The sequence below is a fragment of the Bos indicus genome, chromosome 15 (genome assembly GCF_029378745.1).
Source record: "Bos indicus isolate NIAB-ARS_2022 breed Sahiwal x Tharparkar chromosome 15, NIAB-ARS_B.indTharparkar_mat_pri_1.0, whole genome shotgun sequence".
NCBI classification, from domain to species: Eukaryota; Metazoa; Chordata; class Mammalia; order Artiodactyla; family Bovidae; genus Bos; species Bos indicus.
Genome location: NC_091774.1, coordinates 46,437,363 through 46,460,792, shown reverse-complemented (window position 1 = coordinate 46,460,792; position 23,430 = coordinate 46,437,363). Strand labels below are relative to the sequence as shown.

Here is a 23,430-nt window from a genome sequence, read left to right as displayed (position 1 = left end):
GGCATTCAAGAGGGCAAATGATCCTGTACACTATCTGCAAAGCAAGAAAGATGATTTCTTCATGAGCTTTAAGATCTCCTGTCAAGGAGCAACTTCAATTAAAACATTTGTTGATTTTCTGTGGAAGAAACTCACAGCTGCTGTCTGCAGCACCATAAGGAAAAACATGGCCCTCAAAATTGCTGGGGACATTCGAACCACCTGCCGGGCATTCAATGAAAACAGAGCTAACCTGGAGAAACACATTCTCATCTCTCTGGCAGAAGAGGAAAATTTTGATAATTACTGGCAGTACCTTCATAATCCAAAATCATATTTTAAGAACTACATTGAAAACCATGTTAAAAGATATTTTTCTGACACAGGAAGTGAGAAAATAAAGACTTTTCTACAAATGAGTTTAGATGACATCAAGAATGCCATCCTCTCAGCTATGCATGCATCTACAGCAATAGCTAAAGATAAAAGCAGCACAGCGTCTGGGTGGTTAGATTTGTTCTGTGATCACCTGGGGAGTACCTTGATCTTTCCACGAAAAGACTTGATAAGCATTGAACACCAGGAGATAAAAGATATTGAGTTTATCAAAGAGGCCATGAGTAAAGCTTTGGAGCCTGAAATGAAGAAGGTAGAACAGAACTGTTTGTCTAGACTTGTAGAAGAAATGATTCCTGAAATCCAGAAAATGCTCTCTGAACATCTCTGTGGCTGCTGGAAACAGTGTCCCTTCTGTAAAGCAATTTGTACAAATACAATCCCTACCCATGAAGGAGACCACAGTGCTCCCTTCCATCGTCCACAGGCTCTCAATGGATGGGGGTTGTATCAAACAGACTATTTTACCATTAATTACTGTACTAGTTCAGTAGCAAGTGATCGTTTTTTCATTTTGAATGATGACAGGAGAATCCCATATAAGACCTATCGACAAGCAGGAGGGGAATATGCCACGTGGAGCATCACCCCAGACACATCCACGCAGCCATACTGGAAATGGTTTGTCTGTCACTTCAGATCAAAGCTAGAAGAAAAATATCACAGAAAATTTATCAATACAGGTGAAATTCCTGATGCCTGGGAGAAAATCACAAAGCAGGAGGTGCTTGATGACTTGAAAAAATATTAATACTCAATGACCAGATAAGGGTTCCAGTATCTAAACAAAGAAGGCACATTACCAGAACAAGCTTAAAATACCACCCACTCAGAATGAAAACCTTCCTTATATCAATTTTTTTCAAATGAAAAATCTAAAACTAAATCAATGATAGCAAGAGTTGAAGATTTCTTGAGTAAGAACCTTATTTTTCTTTGCCTCAATTCCTTCTTTAAAAACAACTGATATATATGAGTACATGATAAAATCAAATAAAGTACATTTAATATACCAACTGCATATTTTATTATTCTGAATGTTCTTATTTTTAAATATATAGTGTTATATAAATCTTCAAGAAAGTCATTTTCATAGAGGGAAATTAAAACCATTGCAGATGGCTACAAAATCTACAGAATAACTATACAAATATTTTTATCAATATACAGCTATTGACTGAAAGTTACAAATTCTTTTCATTCCTAAGTGCACTTTTTTCACGCTATGAAATTGTGAGGAAGAGTTATTAATGCTTGAATGCAAAAACATTCATAGGAAATTCAAGATATCCAATTCTCAAATATAATGCTATTTAGAGCCATTCTATTATAGGAATAATTAAAAAAAAAACAAACACACAGAAACTTGGCCAGGATAGAGGTTGCATCAATTCAAGAAAAAGTATTAAACAACTATGAAAAATAGAACTCAAATAACTTTTTCTAATTTAACCATTTTCTCTTCTTCCTGGGCACTTTGGCACTTGCCTGTGCATTTTTTTTTTTTTTTGTATGTTATCATTTTTTAGTTTTATCTAATTGACCATCTATTATTTTTCATTGTCTGCAACTTACACTTAGCCTCAAGACTTTGCTTGGACATATCTTTTTTGTTGTTGTTCCCTTAAATCAGGTACCTTTCCAAGAATATAGACATTTTACAAGGTGCTGTAATATATCATAATTGACAAGGTCTTAATTCACAAAACTCAACACATTATGTTAATTCATTTTGTACTTAAACTTTCATTTCAAAGAATAAGATAATGCCATTTGCAGCAACATTGGATACAACTATAGATTACCATACTAAGTGAAGTAAGTCAGAAAGAGAAAGACAAATATGATATAACATACATGTGCAATCTAAAATATGGCACAAACAAACCTATCTACCAAACAGAAACAGACTCATAGACACAGAGATTAGACTTGTGGTTGCCAAGGGAGAAGAGGGCAGAAGGAGAGGGATGATGGACTGAGACTTTGAGGTTGATATATGCAAACTATTGCTCTTAGAATGGATGAACAGCAAGGTCCTCCTGTATAGCACAGGGAACTGTATACTGTCTCCTGGGATAAACCATAATGGAAATGAATATTTTACAAAGAATGTCTATATGTGTAAAACTGCTTCACTTTGCTGTACAGCAGAGATTGGCACAACATTGTAAATCAACTATACTTCAATAGAAAAAAGCAATATAAACTCTCTTTTTCTAAGATATGAATTATGGAATCTTCTCTAATGTATTTTACTGCTTTTTAATGCAGTCTAAAAAATAGTATAATAGCAGTAACAGAAAAAAAAGGCAAGTTACAGTTAGTGGTGTATATTAGCATCTTTAGCTCATCATAAAGTTATTAAATGACAAAATCACCTTTGAAAGGCAGTTGGTACTGAGAAATATCATGGGTTTCTGGCTTCTTATCCAGCTATTGGAACCCATCTTATATGCAGAATCCAGTAGTTTCTATAAAGCCTTATTGATGTCTTGAAGATGAAAGTACTTAGTATTTATGTCATCAGTTCAGTTCAGTTCAGTCGCTCAGTCTTAAATAACTTTTTCTAATTTAACCATTTTCTCTTCTTTCTGGGCACTTTGGCACTTCCCTGTGCATGTTTTTTTAAAAAGATAAAGAAAAAAATCACAGGAGTTTAGATATTCAAAGCCTAGAGCTCTGTACAAGTCTGAGAAGGACCCATTTATGGAGCAAGATTTATGACCAGGGAAAAAGGGCCATTTTAATCAAGGCTGTGAACCAGGTCATGGCTTGCCTCGTAGCTCAATCAGTAAAGAGTCTGCCCGCAATGCAGGAGACCTGGGTTCGAGTCCAGGGTTGGGAATATTTCCTGGAGAAGGAAATAGCAACCCACTCTAGTATTCTTGCCTGGAGAATCCCATGGGCAGAGTGGCCTGGTTAGCTACAGTCCATGGGGTCACAAGAGTCGGACATGTCTTAGTCACTAAACCATAGTGATAATTCAATAAGAAATGTTTCTATGTATTAAAATGTAAGAAAATGCTTATCTCCAACCAAGCACCTTTGTGACTTTTCACATTATCTGAGCCATACAGTCATGATCAGAAATAAAAAAGAAGAACATTTTGAAGCCAATCAAGGACCTGAGAGGGGAGGAAATCTCCATTCTACAAACCTATACCTTCTGAAACAATGACTTATGCTAGGTTCTCAAAGCTGAGGATCTGAAGGAATCCTGATGCAAAGAAAAAAGTTACTCATGTCTGACACAAGGCCATTCATTGGCTTCCCTTTAAGAGTACACTCTCTACCCCTCCACAGCCTGTATGAAAACATGCAGTACAAAGAAGAACAATCAAAGGACTTGGATCTTCAGAGTGGGGGGATAGGAGTGCTCACTCTGCTATCTCTGTGCCCCAAGCATACTCTTCAGTTTCAGGTCAAATGACCATGTCTCCAAAAGAAATCAGGAAACAGAAACTAAGAGAAATCAAAAACTATATAGAAAGTAGATGTTCTTGAATAGATGGATTTTCCTTTTGTTCTTTAAAGCAGTCTCACTGAGACTTGGAGGAGCCTCCAAATAGGATAAAGTTGAAATAGTGATAAAAACAGAACCCATGCACAATATAGCACCTGTCTCTGACATCACTGCATCCTTGATAACTGTGCAATGTTAACATTTGTTCAATGCTTTTCATATTTGTTCAATAAGTCCATTAAAACTTTTAACTAACAAGCGTGATAATTAATTTTGATTTTCAGGCAAAATTCTTGTGTATAAAAAATAATTTCTTTACCAATTCCTCAGTCATTTAAGTAGAGTGATTACTAAATGCAATTCTGAGATGGTGTCAAAAGTTCCCTACAAAATGGCTAGACATAAGTTGGGAATAAGGGTAGATGGAAACACACGAACGCGGTTTTCTATGATAGTAGTGGAGAGTAAAGTGCCATCAAGGTGGGGTCAGGATCAAAGTGTCAATGGGTTGAGGTCAGTGAGGGAGATCTTAGGAACACTGGAGTAGGGTGATAGAGTTCATAGGGATGAATCATATAGTCATCCAAAGTGGGAGATGCTGGGCCCAGTGTAGGTCACAGGGATTAGAGATGGCCAGCATTGTAAGGTCACTGAAGGTAAGGTTCACATGATCAGTAGAAAGTCTCTCAGAGTCACTGAAAATGTGGATCACAGAAACAAAGGAATCAGGGGTCACCATATCAATAGACATAGTGAATTTCCAGAGTGATTTAAGCAAGACAGGACAAGTCCTGCAGGAATGGGGCTAGGAGACTGATGGATTCTAGGATAAGATAAAGAACACAAATACGATGTGAGTTGCTTCTCAGGTGGCACCAATGGTGGAGAACTCACTTGCCGATGCAGGAGATAAAAGAGATGGGGAAGTTCAATCCCTAGGTTGGGAAGATCCCCTGGAGAAGGAAATGGCAACCCACTTCAGTATTCTTGCCTGGAAAATTCCATACACAGAGGAGCCTGATGGGCCACAGTCAATGAGGCCGCAAAGAGTTGGGCATGACTGAGCACCAGCACATGCTTTAAAAAAGATGGAAATTTGCACTAAAAAGATTTTCACTTAGGTCTCTAAGTGAATGAAGTGTACTGCAGACTATTACGGACTAATTATTTCTGTCATCCCTAAATCCATAGGGATTTAAGACAGACTTACATGCCTTTTCATTTGGAGGAGATATCAAGATTGAAGGCAAAAGGAGAAGAGGGCAGCAGAGGATGAAATGGTTAGATACATCACTGAGTTTGAGCAACCTCCAGGAAACAGCAATAATAGTAGTTAACATGGAGGCTGGGGCATCTGCTAGTGATCAGTAGGGTCCTCTACTCCTGAACAAGATGCTGAATTTCTCCAAGGTCCATGGGATACAGATTGGATCCTCTGCCCAACAGAGTCTCCTCCCTCCCACTGGCTCACCCCACCCATATCCCTCCACTCCCACCCCTCCCACCCCTCCCACGTCCCACCCCTCCCACTGCCCACTTCAGCAGAGACAACTGGAAATATACTGCCAGAAGCAGGAATGAGGGGAAAGTCAAAGAGCTTACCCTGGGATGTCAGCAAAACAGGTCAGCAAACAGTACACTATCAGATCATTAAGTGTATGGGGGCATTCTGAAGACTCCACAAAAGCATAACCACAAGAAGTCCCTATTGTATATTCAACAACAAAAAGACAAATCACAAATAGCACCAGCTACCCTTCAGCTCTCATCCCTCAAACCAAATAATGAGGATGGAAAGGAAGTAAAGAAATGAGAAAAAGAAAACAGGCCATGACACACTTACTCCCTCCAGTTCTATGAAATTGTAAATCAGGCCTGAACTTTTTTTTTTAATGGAAATTTTTTTTCAGATTTTTTTAAAATTTTATTTTATTTTTTTAACTTTACAATATTGTATTGGTTTTGCCATATATCAAAATGAATCCACCACAGGTATACATGTGTTCCCCATCCTGAACCTTCCTCCCTCCTCCCTCCCCATACCATCCCTCTGGGTCATCCCAGCGCACCAGCCCCAAGCATCCAGTATCGTGCATCGAACCTGGACTGGTGACTCGTTTCATATGTGATATTATACATGTTTCAATGCCATTCTCCCAAATCATCCCACCCTCTCCCTCTCCCACCGAGTCCAAAAGACTGTTCTATTCATCAGTGTCTCTTTTGCTGAACTTGATGGAGGTGGTGAAAGGTGGTCAAAGAGCCAGCTTAGGATTTAATGAGAGATGGAAGTTTTGATAGTAGATAGGACTTTAACTTTTTAATGCCTAAGACTTTAGACATTCTAATACCAAAAGTGACTAGAAAAGTCACTTTCCCAGGAATATTACCAGGAATGGGGGCAGGGAGAACCAAAATAACATGGTGGCAAGCAAGGGAAGAGATAAATAAAGGAATATTCCAATTATACACCACTGAGTCAGCTCATTCAATGAACAGTTTACACACAGATGAAGAAAAATGAGGAAGAGGGGCAAGAGGAGAAATAAACTGGCAACACAGATGAGTCTCTTCTGAAAAAGGAAGGGATTGCTTCCAGGAGATGTTTTCAATTACTTCTCACTATTAACTAGTACAATATTGTGATATAATAATAAAGATATATGCAGTCTTTGTCCAGGTTTCTGGAGAAGAGTTCCTAGAATTCTTGGAACTTCATGAGTTACACGGAAGAGAGGAGCCTCTTTTGTTACTCCTAAAAAGTCCCTGTCGAGAATACTTGAGTTTATGTTAATGAGGTGACTCTGTATGAGCCCCCTAGATAGTTTCAGGATGGAGGTTGCCTGCCAAAGAAACCATGTGATAAGAGGGTTGGAACTTTCAGCTCCAAATACCCTCACACCTCCAAGAGGGAAACTGGATAGAGACTGAGATAATCTGGAGTTGCCGATGATTTAATCATGCTTATGTCATGGGACCTCCATAAAACCATAAGGGAAAGAGTTTGCAGAGCTTTGGGGGTGGTAAACACCCCCACATGCAGAAAGGTGGTGTACCCCAACATCCACAGTCATGGAAGCCCTTGGTTTCAGGACATTTCCACACCTTATATTATTTGCCTCTTAATCAGGTTCTTCATCTATATATTTTCTAACATCCTTTATAAGGATACATAACTATACGTCCTACATATATTTAGTTGTAAATAAGAAAAGTTCTTGATTTCCATGTGCAGTCACTGCAAATTATCAAACTAGAAGAGAGGGTCATGGGAATCCCAAATTTTAAGACAAGTCAGATAAATTGTGAGTAACTAGGGACCCAATATTTGCAATTGCTATCTGAAGTGGGAGGGCAGTCTTGTGGGGCTGAGCCCTTAACCAGGTGAACTAACTCCACGTAGTTAGTGTCAGAATTGAATCACATTGTAGGACACCCAGTTTGTATCTGCACAGAGTTAGAGAACTGTTTGGTAGGGAAAACCCACATTTTTAGTGTCAGAAGTGTTCTATGGTTTTGAATAGATCTTAGTAATTATAACTAGACTTACATTGAGGAAAGTAGGGAAAATCACTAAGCAATTCAGGTGTGACCTAAACCAATCCCTTACAATTATACAGTGGAAGTGACAAATAGATTCAAGGGATTAGATCTGATAAATAGAGTGCCTCAAGAACTATGGATGGAGGTTTGTAACATTGTACAGGAGGCAGTGATCAAGATCAGAGCCAAGAAAAAGAAATGCAAAAAAGCAAAATGGTTGTCTGAGGAGGCCTTTCAAATAGCTGAGAAAAGAAGAGCAGCTAAAGGCAATGGAGAAAAGGAATGATACATCCCTCTGAAGGCACAGTTTCAAAGAATAGCAGGGAGAGATGAGAAAGCCTTCCTAAGTGATCAGTGCAAAGAAATAGAGGAAAACAATGGAATGGGAAAGACTAGAGATCTCTTTAAGAAAATCAGAGACACCAAGGGAACACTTCATGCCAAGATGAGCACAATAAAGGACAGAAATGGTATAGACCAACAGAAGCAGAAGATATTAAGAAGAGGTGGCAAGAATACACAGAAGTACTAGACATAAAAATCTTAATGACCCAGATAACCATGATGGTGAGATCACGCACCTAGAACCAGACATCCTGGAGTGCTAAGTCAAGTAGACCTTAGAACAAAGCTAGTGGAGGTGACTAAATTTCAGCTGAGCTATTTCAAACCCTAAAAGATGATGCTGTTAAAGTGCTGCACTCATTGTGCCAGCAAATGTGGAAAACTCAGCAGTGGCCACAGGACGGGAAAAGGTCAGTTTTCATTCCAATCCCAAAGAATGCTCCAACTACTGCACAGTAGGACTCATCTCCCTCGCTAGCAAAGAAATGCTCAAAATTCTCCAAGCTAGGCTTCAATAGTACGTGAATCAACAACTTCCAGATGTTAAAGATGGATTTAGAAAAGACAGAGGAACAAGAAATCACATTGCCAAAATCTGCTGGAGCATAGAAAAAGCAATGGAATTCTAGAAAAACATCTACTACTGCTTCATTGACTATGCTAAAATCTTTAACTCTGTGGATCACAACAAACTGTGGAAAATTCGTAAAGAGATGGGAAAACCAAACCACCTTACCTGCCCCCTGAGAAACCTGTATGCAGGTCAGGAAGCAACAGTTAGAATGGGACATGGAACAATGGACTGGTTCAAAATTGGGGAAGGAGTATGTCAAGGCTGTATATTGTCACCCTTCTTATTTCACTTATATGCAGGGTACATCATGTAAAATGCTGGGCTGGATGAAGCACAAGCTGGAATCAAGATTGCTGGGAGCAATATCAATAATCTCAGAAAAGCAGATGACACCACCCTCATGCCAGAAAGTGAAGAGGAACTAAAGAGGCTCTTGATGAAAGTGAAAGAGGAGAGTGAACAAGTTGCCTTAAAACTCAACATTCAAAAAAAGGAAGATCATGGCATTTGGCCCCAGCACTTCATGACAAACAGATGGGGAAACAATGGAAATGGTGACAGACTTTATTTTCCTGGGTTCTGAAATCACTGTGGATGGTGACTGCAGCCATGAAATTAAAAGACGCTTACTCCTTGGAAGAAAAGCTACGACAAACATAAACAGCATTAAAAAAAAAAAAAAAAAAGCAGAGACACTACTTTGGCAACAAAGGTCCTATAGTCAAAGCTATGGTTTTTCCAGTAGTCACGTATTGATATGAGAAAGTGAAGTCTCTCAGTCGTGTCCGACTCTTGGCCGTCCCATCGACTGTAGCCCACCAGGCTTCTCTGTCCATGGGATTTTCCAGGCAAGAGTACTGGAGTTGGTTGCCATTTCCTTCTCCAGGGTGTCTTCCTGACCCTGGGATCAAACCCAGGTCTCCCACATTGTAGGCAGACACTTTACCCTCTGAACCACAAGGGAAGCCCAGTATTATGAATGTAAGAGCTGAACCATAAAGAAGGCTGAGCGCCGAAGAATTGATGCTTTTGAACTATGGTGTTGGAGAAGACTCTTGAGAGTCCCTTGGACTGCAAGGAGATCAAACCAGTCAATCCTAAAGGAAATCAATCCTCAATATTCATTGGAAGGACTGATGCTGAAGCTCCAATTCTTTGGCCACCTGTTGCGAAGAACAGACTCATTGGAAAAGACCGTGATGCTGGGAAAGATTGATGGCAGGAGGAGAAGGGGACGACAGAGGACAAGATGGCTGGATGGCATCATCGACTGAATGGACATGAGTTTAAGCAAGCTCTGGGAGATGGTGAAGGACAGGGAAGTCTGGTGTACTGCAGTCCATGGGATTGCAGAGTCAGAGACAACTGAGTGGTTGAACTACAACAACAAAATCCATTTGGGATGTCAAGAGCATTATTACCTCCATCTTATTTCTTTGCACATTTCTTTTGTAAAATTTTCTAATCTCCCTCTTGACAATGAATGCCTTTCACAGACTAAGGGAAAGTCCTAATCATGCCATCTTCATCTGCATCCTCATCTTCAATTTTGTTGTGCCTGATAACTACACACCCAGTGCTCTTTTGCTTCACCTCTAGATGCTAAGCCTTTCACGTTTCAGGAAGTCTGAAAATTAGAGGGAAACAGACTGGTAGAAACTGCCTGGTCACATCACATCATACTGGTCCTGAATTCTCAACATCCTTATTTATTTCAAAAGTCCCCTTACCATACTGAGGAATGACACTTTTGAAGCTTGATCATACATTCAGCACAATTTGCAGAGCACCTATTATGGACAGTGTACTCTGACATTGTACCTGTCAGAGTACACCGCCCATGAACTACCACTATTAGTTTCCTATTGCTACTGTAACAAATTACCACGGATTTGGTGACTTAAAACAACAGGTTAATTCTCTTATAGTTCCAGAGGTGATATGTCCAAAATTGGGTCTTATGGGGCTAAACACAAATAATTGGCAAAGCTGCATTCCTTTTGGAGGCTCTAAAGGAAATCTGTTTTCTTGCCTTTTCCAGCATCTGGAGGCTGCCCTCCTTCCTAGGCTCACAATCTCCTTCCATCTTCAAAGCTGTCAGTGACGAGTCAAGTTGTCCACAAGGAACATCACTTTACCTCTGACCCCCACAACTCCCTCTCATAACGACCTTTCTGATTACATTTGTTACAACTGGATAACCCATCAGTTCAGTTCTGTCACTCAGTCGTGTCCGACTCTTTGCAATCCCATGAATCGCAGCACGCCAGGCCTCCCTGTCCATCACCAACTCCCAGAGTTCAGTCAGACTCACGTCCATCGAGTTGGTGATGCCATCCAGCCATCTCATCCTCTGTCATCCCCTTTTCCTCCTGCCCCCAATCCCTCCTAGCATCAGAGTCTTTTCCAGTGAGTCAACTCTTCGCATGAGGTGGACAAAATACTGAAGTTTCAGCTTTAGCATCATTCCTTCCAAAGAACACCCAGACAACCCATAATAGTCTCCCAATCTTAGTCACATCTGAAAAATTCTTTTCGCCATGTAAAGCCATATATTCACAGGTTCTGGGGATTAGAAAATGGATATCTTTTTTGGGGGGGTCCTTTATTCATTATTCATTCATTATTGGAGAAGGCAATGGCACCCCACTCCAGTACTCTTGCCTGGAAAATCCCATGGATGGAGGAGCCTGGTAGGCTGCAGTCCATGGGCTCGCAAAGAGTCAGACATGACTGGGCAACTTCACTTTCACTTCACTTCACTTTATTCATTATATCATACCTACTCATAGAATGAAAGAGAAACAGCTCTTGGAGAGTCAGGAGGCTGTAAAAGATGTGATTTTTTTAAACCTATTTTTAACTGGAATACAAGAGTTATACTACCAAAAAACAACAACAACAACAACAACACAAATTACACATGTACAGCTCATGGAATTATTCCATAACAAATATATCAATTTCACCACCATGGAGGAAAAGTTGCAGAACATACCAGCCTCCTAGAATCACCTCCCTCACAACATGTCCTCTTCTAATAACTATACCCTCTCTATTCCAGAGGTTCAACACCATAGATTAGCTCTGTTTTTAAACAGGCAAATTGAATGATTCAGTGTAATTGTTTTCTGTCTGACTTCCATTCACTCAACATTGTTTGGGAAATTTATCTGTTACTAAATGGAGCTTCAGTTAGGTTTTTCAACATTATATAATATTCCATTATATATCACAATTCATTTATGCATTATACTACTGCAAACATTTGAATTTTCTTCAGCTTGTGTTTATTTAAATACTGCTGCTCTAAGAATTCTTGCACATGTCTTTTGTAGCATTTACTCACATATTTCCATTAGGTATATACCAGGAGAATAATTTTGGGGTCATAATTTATCTACATACCTAGATATCTCTTCAACTTTAGGAGAGAATACCAGCCAATTTTTAAAGCAGCTGTACAAATTTATAACATTACTAGCAATATATGAGTGTTTCCATTGCTTTTCATGTTTATTAACACTATTATCACTCTTTTAAATTTTGGCCACTCTGGACTATGTAGTACTAATAACTCACTGTAGTTTGCATTTCCCTGATTACTGCTGAGACTGGACTTCCTTCATTCCTTGTGACTATTTGAATATTCACTTTTATAAACTGCCTGCTCAAGTCTTTCATCCATATTCATTTCGTGGTGATTTCATAGTTCTTTCCATATTCTGCATGTAGGCACTTTATCAGATGTGTGTGTTGCATAATGACTTCTCTACCAAAGAAAAGTACATAAAATTGAAATTTGAATATCAATTGATTTCTTATGGATCCAGTTCTTATTTCCAAACTTGTAACTATCAATTCACTCAATACAGATGCCCCCTAAGCACATAAAGCAAAAATTAACAGGTACAAAGGGAGAAATAATCAGTAATACAATAAAAGTACAGGAATTTAAAAGCTCACTTACATCGCTGGACAGATGATCCAGGCAGAAAATCAATAAAGAAATATGGGCCTAAAACAATGCATTTGATCAGGTTGACTTATTAGATACACAAAAGATATTTTATTCAAATAAAACACAATACATATTCTTTTCATGTGCCCAAGGAACATTCTAAACAATAAATCATATGCAACTCCACAAAACAAGTCTTAGTATATTTAATAAAACTAAGATTATATCAAGTATCTTGTCTGACCACAACAGGATAAAACAAGAATACAACCAAAGAAAACTAGACAAACCATAACTTGTTGTCTAAACAACATGCTCAGTTCAGTTCAGTTCAGTTCAGTCGCTGAGTCGTGTCTTACTCTTTGCGACCCCATGAATCGCAGCACACCAGGCCTTCCTGTCCATCACCAACTCCCGGAGTTCACTCAGACTCATGTCCATCGAGTCGGTGATGCATCCAGCCATCTCATCCTCTGTCGTCCCCTTCTCCTCCTGCCCTCAATCCCTCCCAGCATCAAAGTCTTTTCCAATGAGTCAACTCTTTGCATGAGGTGGCCAAAGCATTGGAGTTTCAGCTTTAGCATCATTCCTTCCAAAGAAATCCCAAGGCTGATCTCCTTCAGAATGGACTGGTTGGATCTCCTTGCAGTCCAAGGGAATCTCAAGAGTCTTCTCCAATACCACAGTTCAAAAGCATCAATTCTTCGAAGCTCAGCTTTCTTGACAGTCCAACTTTCACATCCATACATGACCACAGGAAAAACCATAGCCTTGACTAGACAGACCTTGCTAATAAACAACAAATGGTTCCTTGAAGAAATCAAAGATAAAATCTAAAAAACAAACTCAAGACAATTGAAAATGAAAACACAATGCTCCAAAATCTATGAGGCAGAACAGAAGAAGCTCTAACAGGAAGGGGTATAGTAATATAGGCCTACCTAAAGAAAACAAACAAACAAAACAGTCTCAAATAAACAAACTAACCTTATACCTAGAGGAATGAGAACAAAAAGTACAAACAAAACCTGAAGATCATAAAAGAAAAATAATAAACTTGAAGAAGAAATAATTGAAATAGAGACTGAAAAACAAGTGAAAAGATCAATGAAACTAAGCTAGTTCTTTGATGAGACAAAATTGATAAACCTCTAGTGAAACACATCAAGGAAGAAAAAGAGAGACAAAATAAATGAAATCAGTAAAGAAAGAGAAGCTATTCATAATTGTGGTTTTGCATCACTCAACTTTGCTGTTTTTAGATATTGGAATACATTCTTAAATAAATGTGGTTATATTGTACATCATTTTAAAGCTCATTTCTCACTTTCTGTTATTTTGCTAATGACCTTACTTTCTATGTATTTTATATTTATTTTAGACTATGGAAATTATATTAGACAAAAAGCAAATTCTAGCAATTTTCTTATTCAAATTCAAAATGGGTTGTAAAGCAGCAGAGACAACTTGCAACATTAACGCATTTGGCCCAGAAACTGCTAACGAATGTACAGTGCAGCAGTATTTCAAGAAGTTTTCCAAAGGACACAAAAGCCTTGAAGGTGAGGAGAGTAGTGGCTGGCCATTGGAAGTTGACGATGACCAATTGAGAGCCATCATCAAAGCTGATCCTCTTATAACTATGCAAGAAGTTGCTAAAGAACTCAATATAGACCTTTCTATGGTTGACTGGCAATTGAAGCAAATTGGAAAGGTGAAAAAGCTCAATAAATGGGTGCCTCATAAGCTGACCAAAATCTTAAAAAATCATTGTTGTGAAGTGTCAACTTCTCTTATTCTAAGCAATAACAACGAACCATTTCTCAATCAGATTGTGATGTGCAATGAAAAGTGGATTTTATACAACAACCAGTGATGACCAGCTCTGTGGTCAGACTGAGAAGAAGCTCCAAAGCACTTCCCAAAGCCAAACCTGCACCAAAAAAAAGGTCATGGTCACTGTTTGGTGGTCTGCTGCTGTTCTGATCCATGACAGCTTTCTGAATCCTAGCGAAACCATTAGTAAATCCGAGAAGTATGCTCAGCAAATTGATGAGATGCACTGAAAACCTGAAAGCCTCAATGCCTGCAGCCAGCATTGGCCAATAGAAAGGCCCCAATTCTTCTCCAGACAATGCCCAACCGCATGTCGCACAGCCAACACTTCAACTGATGAATGAATTGGAGTACAAAGTTTTGCCTCACCCTCCAAATGTGCTCAGTTGTGTCCAACTCTTTGTGGCCCCATGGACTGTAGCCCACCAGTGGGCTGTCCTTATGATTTTCCATACAAAAATACTGAAGTGAGTTGCCATTTCCTACTCCAGGGGATCTTCCCAACCCAGGAATTGGACCTACGTCTCTTGCCTTGGCAGGCAGATTCTTTACCACTGCACCAGCTAGGAAGCCCAATATTCACCTGAACTCTTGCCAACTGACTACCACTTCTTCAAGCATCTCAACAACTTGTTGCAGAGAAAAGACTTCCACAACCAGAAGAGACAGAAAAATCTTTCCAAGAGTTTTTCAAAACTCGAAGCATGCAGTTTTATGCCACAGGAATAAATAAACTTCTTTTACATTGGGAAAAACGTGTTGATTGTAATGGTTCCTATTTTGATTAATAAAGATGTGTTTGAGCCTAGTTACAATGCTTTAAAATTCACAATCTGAAATCACAATTATGTTGCACCAACCTAATAATTTTGGAGAGTTTCCTAAAAGACTGTTTATATTCCCTAAGAATTTATTTTACATATATATTTTTTCCTGTGGCTCCTACCCATGTTTCCTGCATTGCAGACAAATCCTTTACTATCTGAGCCACCAGGGAAGCCCATAATATTGGGGAGTTTCCTAAAGTTATTTATATTCCCTAAAAATTTATTTTATATATATTTTTCCCCTGTGGAAATATGACCACCATGGATAACTGGTAAGCATGATGCTTTTGAAGAATTCTCAGTTTTGTTATGACAGATTTTACCTTTCCTTAGAAAAGCCAGACATATTGCTTTGGCCTTTGATGGCACTGAGTTTGTAAAATTCATTTTGTCATCTTATCACATCCCACCCCTCTATGTCATCAGAGAGCACTGGGTTGAGCTTCCTGTGTTATACAGCAGCTTCTGCTTTACACATGGTGATGTACGTGTATCAGTGCCACTCTATTAATTCATCTCTCCCTCTCATTCCCCTCATGTGTCCACAAGTCCATTCTCTACATCTGCATCTTTATTTCTATCCTACAAATAGGTCCATCAGGAGAGTTTTCCTAAATTACATGTATATGTGTGTTACTATACTTGCTTTTCTCTTTCGGACTTACTTCAGAAGGTGTGGTACCTATATAAAATGGAACACTACTTGGCCAATTTTTTGTTTTTTAATCTGTGTACCTGCTTGTTGAAGTGATCTTCAATCCTTACTATATAGTTGTCTTTCCTGTTGGGATTTTTCTTTTCCTATGACTCTTACTTCTTTTCCATTGAGAGAAGACCCTTCAGCATTTGTTTCAGGGTAGGTCTATTATTGTGGAATTATTTTAGTTTTGCTTGTCTAAGTTCTTTAACTCTCCTTCTATTCTAAATGACAGTCTTACTGGATAGAGTACCCTGGGTTGCAGGGTTTTCCTTTACACCACTTTGAATATATTATGCCATTTGCTTCTGGCTTGCAAAGTTTCTGCAGAGAAATCAGATGGTAGCTTTAGAGAGGTTCCCTTGTATATAACTTTTTCTCTTGCTGCCTTTAGAATTCTCTTTAACTACTGCCATTATAATTATGATGTATCTTGGTGTGGGTCTGTTTAGGTTTATCTTGTTTGGGACCCTCTGTACTTCCTATATCTGAATATCTGTTTTCTTCTTCAGGTTTGGGTTGTTTTCAGGCATAATTTCTTCAAATACACTTTCCATTTTCTTCTCTCTCTTCTTCTTCTGAAACATCTATAATGTGAATGTTGGCACATTTAATGGTTTCCCAGAGATTTCATAGATTGCTAACATTTTTTCTTAATTTGAATTTTTTTCTGCTGTTCTAATTAGGTGATTTCCATTACTCTATCTTCCCGATCATGTATGTGTTCTTTTGAACCACTTAGTCTGCTATTCATTCTTTTCTAGTGTTTCTTTTTAATCTAAGATATTGAATTATTTATTTTTGATTGGATCTTTTTATATAATTTAATTCCTTATTGAAATGATCACTATTTAGATCAATCATCTTCCCTCATTCAGTTAACATTTTTATTACCAATTTCTGAAATCTTTATCTGGTAAATTCTTTATTCATTTTGTTTTTATTGTTGTTTTTCCTGGAGTTGTCTCTTCCTCTTTCATTTGAGAGTAGTTCTTCTGCATTTTTATTTTTGCTTAACATTCTCTGCCTCTGTCAATTTAGATGAAACAGTTACTGTGGTCCTGAAGGGGTATTCTTTTGGGGAAGAACATCTATACATATTAAATGTGTCCAGTGCCTTTGGTGAGAAGCTGAATTTGACATGGACATCAGCTGCCTTTCCTCAGCGTGTACTGGCAGCTATCACCTTGGTAGAGGTGGGACTAGATATGGTGGAGCTACAGCCTGCAGTCTTTCTGCAGGCTATAAGAACTTCCTCTCTGATTGTGGGACTTCTCTCTACTCAGTGGCCAAGGGTGGGATCTGATCCCAGGTTGCTGATGTGGAAGTCCTTAGGGCCAGTCTTGTGTTTGCTCTGTCCCCTTAAAGTTATGGTTTCTTTCTGCCTGTTCTAGAACCTTTTCCACAAAGGGAATGAGGAAGTAAATGGGGTTTATGCACCTACTGAGGTCCTATGCTCTGCCTTTGTAGGCATCTGTGTATCCATGCAGATACAGCCCATGGTTACATTTTCCCCTGTCATAGCTACCCAAGATCTAACACGGTGTGTAAACTGTAGAGTAAGTGGATAGAGCGTTTGCTTCGTTGGAACTGGGATGCACAGTGAGACAGTCATGAGCATCCTGGCAGCTGCACTGCAATCAGAAGTCTGGGCTGCTTGTGGGGCACTGCCTGAGTAAGGGCCAGCAATGGCTGACACCCATCCACTGGTGCTCTGCCCTGGGAATGGATGGCCTCTGCATTGCAAGGTTGAGTATTTTCCCTGGTCCTGAAAGCCCTAGGTTCCATGCCACTCTGTGAAGTAAAATGCATGGGGCCAGGGTGTTCACTTCAGTAGGGGCTGAGGAGTATGGTGAGGCATCCGCTAGGGCAGATGTCCCTCCACCCAGAGAGAGGAATTGTTCATGAGTGGAACTGAGGTTTCTGGAGCCTTTTTATCTGTTCTTCAAAGTTCTCCAATCAGCCAATGGGGCTTTTCCCCTATGCATAGGACCTCAAGACTAGGATGGCAAGTCTGTGACTCAACCTCCTCATGACCCAGAGTGGATGCCCACCTGTGGGATCTCCCTTTTTCTCTGAGTTCCATTCTAAGGGCACAGGTCCCAACCCAATCACTTTTCTTTCCAACCTACCTGATAACATGAGATCTTTCTAAGAGCCTTGATTATATAATATTCCTTCAGCCAGTTTCACGTTACGTTTCAGTGAGAATTATTCCACTTGTAGATGAATTTCTGATGTGTTTATTGGGAACAGTGAGCTCCACATCCTCCTACTTTGCCATCTTGATCTCTCCCAGAATACATTTCATGGTAGATCGAATAATTGCTTGAATTGAATATGTAAACAATAAACCAGGTTCAAAAATGATCCCCTAAAATTGTATCTCTGCTGCTACTGCTGCTAAGTCGCTTCAGTCCTGTCCAACTCTGTGCGACCCCAGAGACGGCAGCCCACCAGGCTCCCCCATCCCTGGGATTCTCCAAGCAAGAACACTGGAGTGGGTTGCCATTTCCTTCTCCAATGCATGAATGTGAAAGTGAAAGTGAAGTCATGTCTGACTCTTAGTGACCCCATGGATTGTAGCCCACCAGACTCCTCCGTCCATGGGATTTTCCAGGCAAGAGTACTGGAGTGGGGTGCCATCTCAAATTACATCAAATCCAAATCTCTATTTGACTAAACTAACAAAATCTTGGATCTGTTTCTCCCTCAAATATGACCCCAAGCCCCAGGAGTACCTGTAGTGATTAACAATCTCTTTAATGCTCTCAATATTCACTGGCATTACCAGAATGTAAGTGAACCCCTGCAGAGTCAGCAAAGTCCACAGTTGCTGCCATATTACTGGAAGCGCTCCCCTAAGTCCATCCCTACCACTACCCTGGTGGCTACTCTTTGAGTTAGTCTTCTGACTCAGTTGCCCTTTGTCCTTTACCCAGCCATTCTGAAAATTCCTCAGGATCCTCTACAATGGGGGCCATCCTAAATCCCCATTCACTGCAAGTTCTCTACAGTGACACTTCCAGATCCTTATTGGTGAGTATTTATCCTGGATCCTAGAGTGCTCAATACCATCTATTATAGGAAATTATAGGCTTTCCTGGTGGATCAGATGGTAAAGAATCCACCTGCAATGTGGGAGACCTGGGTTTGATTCCTGGGTTGGGAAGATCCTTTGGAGAAGGAAATGGCAACCCACTCCAGTATTCTTGCTTGGAGAATCCCTATGGACAGAGGAGCCTGGTGGGCTGCAGTTCACAGGGTCACAGAGTTGGACACAACTCAGCACAGCACAGCATGATGTCTGGAAATGTAGAAGAGGTTTTCCCCTTGGCTTGGTGGAGGAAGCTTCCTTGAATTCCATCTTCTGTTTTACATCCCCACAGGAGGCTGAGATGGAATATACACTGGAGGGTCCTTTAAGCAAGATTTAAATGGGAAGAAGGGATGGAAAAAATTAAATTTTTGAGTTGCTACTTCATATAAAGCACTGAAATTATCTCATTTGATTAACCCAATTTAAAGTGGTAAGAGGAGAGAAAAACTGAAAGATGAAATCCAAGATCACAGAGTTAGAAAGTAGTGAGAAAAAAGTGGGGACTAATGATATAAAAGCTATCTCTTAACTGGACAAATCAGCCCAAATTTTCAGATCCCTGTCATATGCAAGTGTAATGCCACCTGATAATTTCCTCAGAACTCCATGTTTTCTGAAGTGAGTAGGATGGAGATATGAACAGACAGCAGAAATAGGAAAAATTCAGGGTTCACAGGAGAAGAAGAGGATGCTCTTCCTTTCTACCTCCTCCAGCAAGCAAAGCCCTACTGTTTGTAGCTGGGCAAACAGGGAGAGAAGGCCACTGAAGGCGGGATCTGATGCCTCTGTGTCTATCCCTGGTGTGATATTATGATTTATAGTAAGAAATGTATATTCATTCTCATTCCTGGCACAGGGCTCCTCAAATCCTTTACTAATCATTTAACAAACATTTATGTTACAAACATTTCTGGGACTTTGACATCAGACTGAGAAATGAAACCAAAAGTCTGTTCTCAGCATTGGGAGTGGACCTGAGTAACAAGCAGCAGCTATGTGGTGAAATAAACTTGTTTGTGAATCTGATTTTGAGTTCATGGGATTGCTTTACCCCCTAGTTAATTTATCATTTCCTGAAATCTTATCACATATAGAAAATGTGCTCACGTTGTGAGAATCTAAGGTACATCAGACAAAGACTCTATGATCTCTCCATAGCAGAGCAATAGAGAAGACACAGGCACTGGTTAAAAAAAAAAAAAAACAAACAAAAAAAAAAAAACCTCCACTCATATAGAAATACTCAGGTTCAAAGTAAACACTGAAAGAACACTGCAACTGAAGACACTCTATTTGATATCTCTTATTCGGACACACTGGACCTTCAAACAAATTATGTGCTGGGGGAGAAAAGAGTTCATAGTTGAATACCTGCTTCATGTCAAGCACTGGGTGGGACTGACCTTTCTCATCTATCCTCATTAATGTTATGTGAGGTAGCTAGTGCTGCTGGAAAATCATTCCACCACTGGACTGTTTCTTAATTAGGTAGCCCCCCACACCTAAATATAGTTAATAACTACTAGATCCTGGACGAACTGAAGCAGCACATGTTTTAGGGCTCAATAAAGGATATATTCTAACATGTCTGTGATAATCAGATTGAGGGTTCAAAAATATTCCCCTAAAATGGTATTTCAAATTATGTCAACTCCAAGTCTCTATTTGACCAAATTAAGAAAAAACCTGGATCTGCTTCCCCATTATATCTGACCCCAAACCTGAGAGATATTTTTAGTAATTTGTAATCTCTTCTAAAGTTTTCAATATTCATGAGTGGTACCAGAATGCAACCAAATCCCTTTCAGAGCCAGCAAAATCCACAACTGCTCCTAGTAATATGGGAGCTCTTCCCTAGGTTCATTCTTACCACTTCCATGGTGGACACTCTAAATTAAGCTTCTGACATAATTTCCCTTTGCATTCTTCCTGGCTAGTCTGAAAATCCCTCAGGTTCTTCTGAAATGGGAGCCACTCTATATCCCCAACCACTGTAAATTTTCTACATTTGCTCTTCTAGATTCATATTGATGGATATTTACCCTGGATTCTAATGTATTCAATATCATCAATTATAAAACCTATACTAATGTCTAGAAAGGCATAGTATGTTCTCCGCTTGGCTTGGTGATGGAAGCATCCTTGAATTCCATCTTTTGTTTAACAGTGTGTGAAAGTGAAAGTTAGTCACTCAGTCATGTCCAACTCTTTGCAACCCCATGGACTGTAGCCTTCCAGGCTCCTTTGTCCATGGAATTCTCCAGGCAAGAATACTGGAATAGGTAGCCATTCCCTTCTCCAGGGATCTTCCTGACCCAGGGATTGAACCCAGGACTCCTGCACTGCAAGTGGATTCTTTACTGTCTGAGACACCTTCAGTTTTGCACAATCAGTTTCAGTATCTCCGTCTGAGACTGAGATGGAGTTTACACTGGAGATTCCTTTAAGCAGAACTTAAATGGGAAGAAGAGATGGAAAGAACTAATATTTTGAGCCTCTACCTCAGGTTATGCACTGGAATTCTCATTTCATCAACACAACGAAAAGTCGCAAGAAGAAATGTTCAGTTCAGTTCAGTTCAGTCGCTCAGTCTTGTCCGACTCTTTGCGACCCCATGAATCGCAGCATGCCAGGCCTCCCTGTCCATCACCAACTCCTGGAGTTCACCCAGACTCACGTCCATCGAGACAGTGATGCCATCCAGCTATCTCATCCTCTGTCATCCCCTTCTCCTCCTGCCCTCAATCCCTCCCAGCATCAGAGTCTTTTCCAATAAGTCAACTCTTCGCATGAGGTGGCCAAAGTACTGGAGTTTCAGCTTTAGCATCATTCCTTCCAAAGAAATCCCAGGGCTGATCTCCTTCAGAATGGACTGGTTGGATCTCCTTGCAGTCCAAGGGACTCTCAAGAGTCTTCTTCAACAGCACAGTTCAAAAGCATCAATTCTTTGGTGCTCAGCTTTCTTCACAGTCCAACTCTCACATCCATACATGACTACTGGGAAAACCATAGCCTTGACTAGACGGACTTTTGTTGGCAAAGTAATGTCTCTGCTTTTCAATATGCTATCCAGGTTGGTCATAACTTTCCTTCCAAGGAGTAAGTGTCTTTTAATTTCATGGCTGCAGTCACCATCTGCAGTGATTTTGGACCCCCCAAAAAATAAAGTCTGACACTATTTCCACTGTTTCCCCATCTATTTCCCATGAAGTGATGGGACTGGATGCCATGATCTTAGTTTTCTGGATGTTGAGCTTTAAGCCAACTTTTTCACTCTCCACTTTCACTTTCATCAAGAGGCTTTTTAGTTCTTCTTCACTTTCTGCCATAAGGGTGGTGTCATCTGCATATCTGAGGTTATTGATATTTCTCCTGGCAATCTTGATTCCAGCTTGTTCTTCTTCCACCCCAGCGTTTCTCATGATTTACTCTGCATAGAAGTTAAATAAGCAGGGTGACAATATACAGCCTTGATGTACTCCTTTTCCTATTTGGAACCAGTCTGTTGTTCCATATCCAGTTCTAACTGTTGCTTCCTGACCTGCATATACATTTCTCAAGAAGCAGATCAGGTGGTCTGGTATTCCCATCTCTTTCAGAATTTTCTACAGTTTGTTGTGATCCACACAGTCAAAGGCATTGGCATAGTCAATAAAGCAGAAATAGATGTTTTTCTGGAACTCTCTTGCTTTTTCGAAGATCCAGCGGATGTTGGCAATTTGATCTCTGGTTCCTCTGCCTTTTCTAAAACCACAGGTGCCACAGAATGGAAAGCTGAAGAGCCACGTGGTTTGCACAGTAGCCACGGGAATGCCTGGAAACCAGGAGAAGGCTGCCAGTTTGGCACGTGTCCTTGGCTTCATGATGACTGGGTAGTGCAAGGGACTGCAGATGGCTACATAGTGGTCATAGGCCATGGTGGCCAGGAGGAAGCATTCAGAAACCCCAAAGAAGAAGAAGAAATACATCTGAGTGGCACAGCCAAGAAAGGAGATGGTTGTGTCCTGGGCAATCAGGGGCCCCCGCATCTTGGGCACAATGACTAGGTTGAAGCCAATCTCTATGAAGGACAAGTTCCTGAGGAAGAAGTACATGGGGCTGTGCAGCATGGGGTCAGCCAAGGTAACCAGAATGATGAGGCTGTTTCCCAGCAGAGTGACCAGGTAGATGACTAGAAATGTCAGGAAGAGCAGTGATTGCATTTCAGTAGGTAAGAAAGAGAAACTCATGAGGATAAACTCACTTACTCTTGTCCAGTTTCCTTCAGCCATTGATAAATGAATGTAGGTGTGGTCATGGAGAGAGACCAGTGATTGGAAGAGTCAGATTCTGGATTTGTTTTCAGACTCTTTCTTAGTGTCAGGAAAGAAGTGCAATCAGGATCTCAGTTGTAACAGAAAGTGCCTTGTGTTATCTAAGAATCAACACAGGGAAGAAAGAATGGAGTCTGAGTTCTGAAATGGGCAATGTCTCATCCTTCCCCACTCTTATTCTTTATGATCCATTTTCTACTTTGTTACCACATTTACTAAAACAACTTGGATCAGATCTATATACATTCATTTTCTGATGCACATTTAATCCCTTTGTAGTGGGGTTAAGTGAATCGGGTCCTGAGGCAATGGAGTGGACTCAGATGGAAAAATAGTAGAAATTTTCCATTTGTACCTATTATATATCTCCCCTTCTTTAAAGAATTATGGTGT

The 23,430-nt window shown here is 40.0% G+C and overlaps 1 protein-coding gene across 1 annotated transcript in view; it reads right to left on the bottom strand.

Annotated features, from left to right (window-relative positions):
* LOC139187147 (olfactory receptor 10A5-like) overlaps nucleotides 1-23,004 on the bottom strand; it is a 122,881-nt gene extending 99,877 nt beyond the window's left edge. Inside the window, exon 1 of the mRNA XM_070803151.1 lies at nucleotides 22,481-23,004. Coding sequence (XP_070659252.1) covers nucleotides 22,481-22,995 — 515 coding nt within the window. The 5' untranslated portion in view covers nucleotides 22,996-23,004. The remainder of the gene's footprint in view (nucleotides 1-22,480) is intronic.
* Nucleotides 23,005-23,430: the final 426 nt, after the last annotated feature.